This window comes from Lolium perenne, chromosome 2, assembly GCF_019359855.2.
Source record: "Lolium perenne isolate Kyuss_39 chromosome 2, Kyuss_2.0, whole genome shotgun sequence".
Taxonomy (NCBI): Eukaryota; Viridiplantae; Streptophyta; class Magnoliopsida; order Poales; family Poaceae; genus Lolium; species Lolium perenne.
The window spans coordinates 14,569,576-14,572,389 of record NC_067245.2 but is presented as its reverse complement, the minus strand read 5'-3'; the positions used below and the strand labels follow the sequence as shown (position 1 = coordinate 14,572,389).

At 49.6% G+C, this 2,814-nt stretch overlaps 1 protein-coding gene across 2 annotated transcripts; it reads right to left on the bottom strand.

The window, feature by feature from the left end:
• Positions 1-2,246, bottom strand: LOC127331253 (uncharacterized). 2 transcript variants are annotated; one of them, XM_051357330.2, is made up of 2 exons: positions 927-2,246; positions 1-482 (listed from the first exon to the last, which is right to left on the bottom strand). In XM_051357330.2, the coding sequence occupies exon 1, from the start codon at positions 2,164-2,166 to the stop codon at positions 931-933; it is 1,236 nt and encodes a 411-aa protein (XP_051213290.1). In that variant the 5' UTR covers positions 2,167-2,246; the 3' UTR covers positions 1-482; positions 927-930. The 2 variants fall into 2 exon arrangements, with proteins under 2 accessions (XP_051213290.1, XP_051213291.1); XM_051357331.2 differs by having other exon boundaries at positions 1-395.
• Positions 2,247-2,814: the final 568 nt, after the last annotated feature.

Sequence of the window (2,814 nt, the reverse complement as noted above, 5' to 3'; positions counted from 1 at the left end):
TATCTGGAAACCATATGATACCACAATTTAACAAAAGCACAACATACAACATAGAACCTCCGCAAATCTAATAGTTGAAAGCAAAACTGCAAGTAACAACTACTGCATAGAGCTGAAATTCGCATGCATGAACACCTGACAGAATCCAGATTGATGAAGCCATGAACAATGGCCTCAACCAGTCTCTACTTGTGACCAAACTCCTACAATAACGTCCAGACACATCAGTGCTGGTATGAAGAATAAAACATAAAATGATCCATCCAAATCCTCTTCTACTCCCAGCTTCTAAGACTTCAGCGATTGCCCATAACAGTTGAAGTGATACAAGAATACTAGTACCTGAGAAAACGAGGCACTAAAGTGTGACACATTACTCATGTACCCTTCTCCTGCTGCAAGGAGCCAGCGAATCCAGAAATCGGTCTACAGTAGGACTTTGTGTGTCAATAAGAGATCGATCAACCCTAGCAACATAGAACCTGTAAACAACCCAACGTAATGGTTAAAAACCTGAAAGCCTACAAAAATAAATTTGGAAGGCTTTTGTACCTAGCATCAACTACCATGGATAGTACAATTCTAGAATGGAACTAAATGCTGGTTCTGGTTGTAATCGAATTAGATAAAGTAAATCATGAAATGCCAAGAAGTGCCACACTAATGAGGGTGGAAACAATCTTGCTAGCAGCACCAATATTAGCAGATTCAATGTCTTACAAGATGATGAAAATGACGCCTTCACATTTGCAACTGATAATTAGAATATCGAAGCATGCTCACTAACACTGAATTACTGTATCTAAGATCTCGAGCAACCTATCATATTTTATGTGAAGAAGAATTTTATAATATCAGGATAAACATGATCTCCAGGAAACATGACCGTATCATCAAACAAAAATATTACATCGTCACAGACTTACCACATCAGATGCTAGGAAGCGAGAGTGACGGGGCAAATCCAGTGTAAAGGTAGGCTTCGTTCACGGTAGCAGAACTTATCTCAGTGAACCTACCAACCTCCATAGTTTTGACGTCGAACCAAAAGTAGGTGACATTCTGCTCAACCGGATCTCCCAAGTTCTCCTTTGGGTGATCAAGCTTTATGAATAAGCGCTGCTCAAATGCTCCTATGATGCCCCGAAACCGGTCCCCCCATTCCTCAGGCAATGTGATTTTGTGCTGCAGCTGCCACCGGTCAGTGAAGGACATGAACGTGTAGAAGTACAGGACGCATCTCTTATCCGCCCGGAAAAGGTCCGAGACCACGACGGTAGTCCTGCCTTGTTCCGACTCGAGGGTGGTGATCTGGTTGCTGAACATCATGGTGCGGCCTAGCAGGACGGGCGAAATGTCGAGGATGGAGAACTCCATTCTGCGGGTGTCCAGCACGAGCCACCTCCGCGTGAGAGTGATCATCCAGTAGAAACAGCCGTGAGCGTGGTTGCGCTGTCCCAGGCGAACGCCCATGACTCTCCGCATGCTCAGAGCCTGGTGCACGGGTGGTGAGAGGGTGTGCCAGTGCTGAGATTCGGAGGAGAAGGAGAAGGCCACCAGCTTCCCCCGGCAGCACGCCATCCAGATGACGGCGAAGGGGGGCGAGGAGCTGTTGTCGTTGTCGGAAGTGCGGCGGGGAGCAGCGAGGAAGATCTCGTTGCTGCGGGAGTGCGGCAGCCCCTCGTCCCCGCCGCGCTGGAGGTAGGGGTTCTCGACGGAGGCGGCGAGGTCGGCGGGGATGGGCGGGAGCGGGATGTGGCGGCGGAAGAGCGGGTCGCAGACGGCGATTTCGGTGAAGGCCGTGGAGCCGGCGGGCGCGGCGCGGTCGAGGAGGAAGCGGCCGTCGCGGTGGTCGCGGACGAGCCACGCGCGCGCGGGGGCCGGGAGGAAGGCGAAGGAGAAGTCGGCGGCGTGGGCGAGCGCGCGCGCGGCGGGGGCCGTGGGGTTCGGCGGGAGGGCCGGGTAGAAGGCGGCGCCGTCGGGGAAGAAGACGCCGAGCGGGGGCGGCGCGTGGAGGGAGCGGAACTGGCGGAGGAACCGCGCGGAGGTGGCGACGCGGCGGAGCGAGGCGCAGGACGCGGAGGCGCGCGCGAGGTCCGCTGGAGATGGTACGCGGGCGAGGACCTCCGCGAGGAGGTCGTCGGTGAGGGCGAGCAGGCAGCCCATCGGCGGCGGATCTGCGGCGACCGAGCGGACAAGGGAACGCTGTTGAGAATGCTCGGTGAGGTTGCAGCCTCGTGTTGCCTGCTTTGAGATCGGTCGGGTTTTTTTTTTTTTTTTTTTTTTCCGTTTTTTCGATAATGAGCCTAGGCCAGTCAGGTTAAGAAACGCCAATTTTGTGGCCCAAACGGGAACAACCCCAACTCTATCCCGTCCTATGGCGGATGTTTAAATTTGCTAATCTAGTGTGGCCCATTAGGGCCTTCTTTGGTCCTTGCCACTAAATGAGATTGACATGGGTTGAAGTGCTAAAATTCCATCTAAGTCAAAATTCCTCTAAGTTTCTCCAAGTGCAAGTGGATTCACGGAACAATGCCTAACGAAGCAAACTTGTTTGCTTAATTATGAAATTATAGAAAAATATTGTGTCATATGAGTCAAAAATAAGCATTCATATGATAATTATTCATCTGGTTCAAAATAAATGTTCACACAATTCAAAATAATGTTCGTGTATCAAGAATATTTTTGTATATATTATAGAAAGAGAAATAAAAACATTAAAAATAATAATATAAATAAATAAATAAAAATCCACATATACCACAAAAAAATTACATGCAACAAAAGCAAATTTCCACGTTGTTGTTGTTC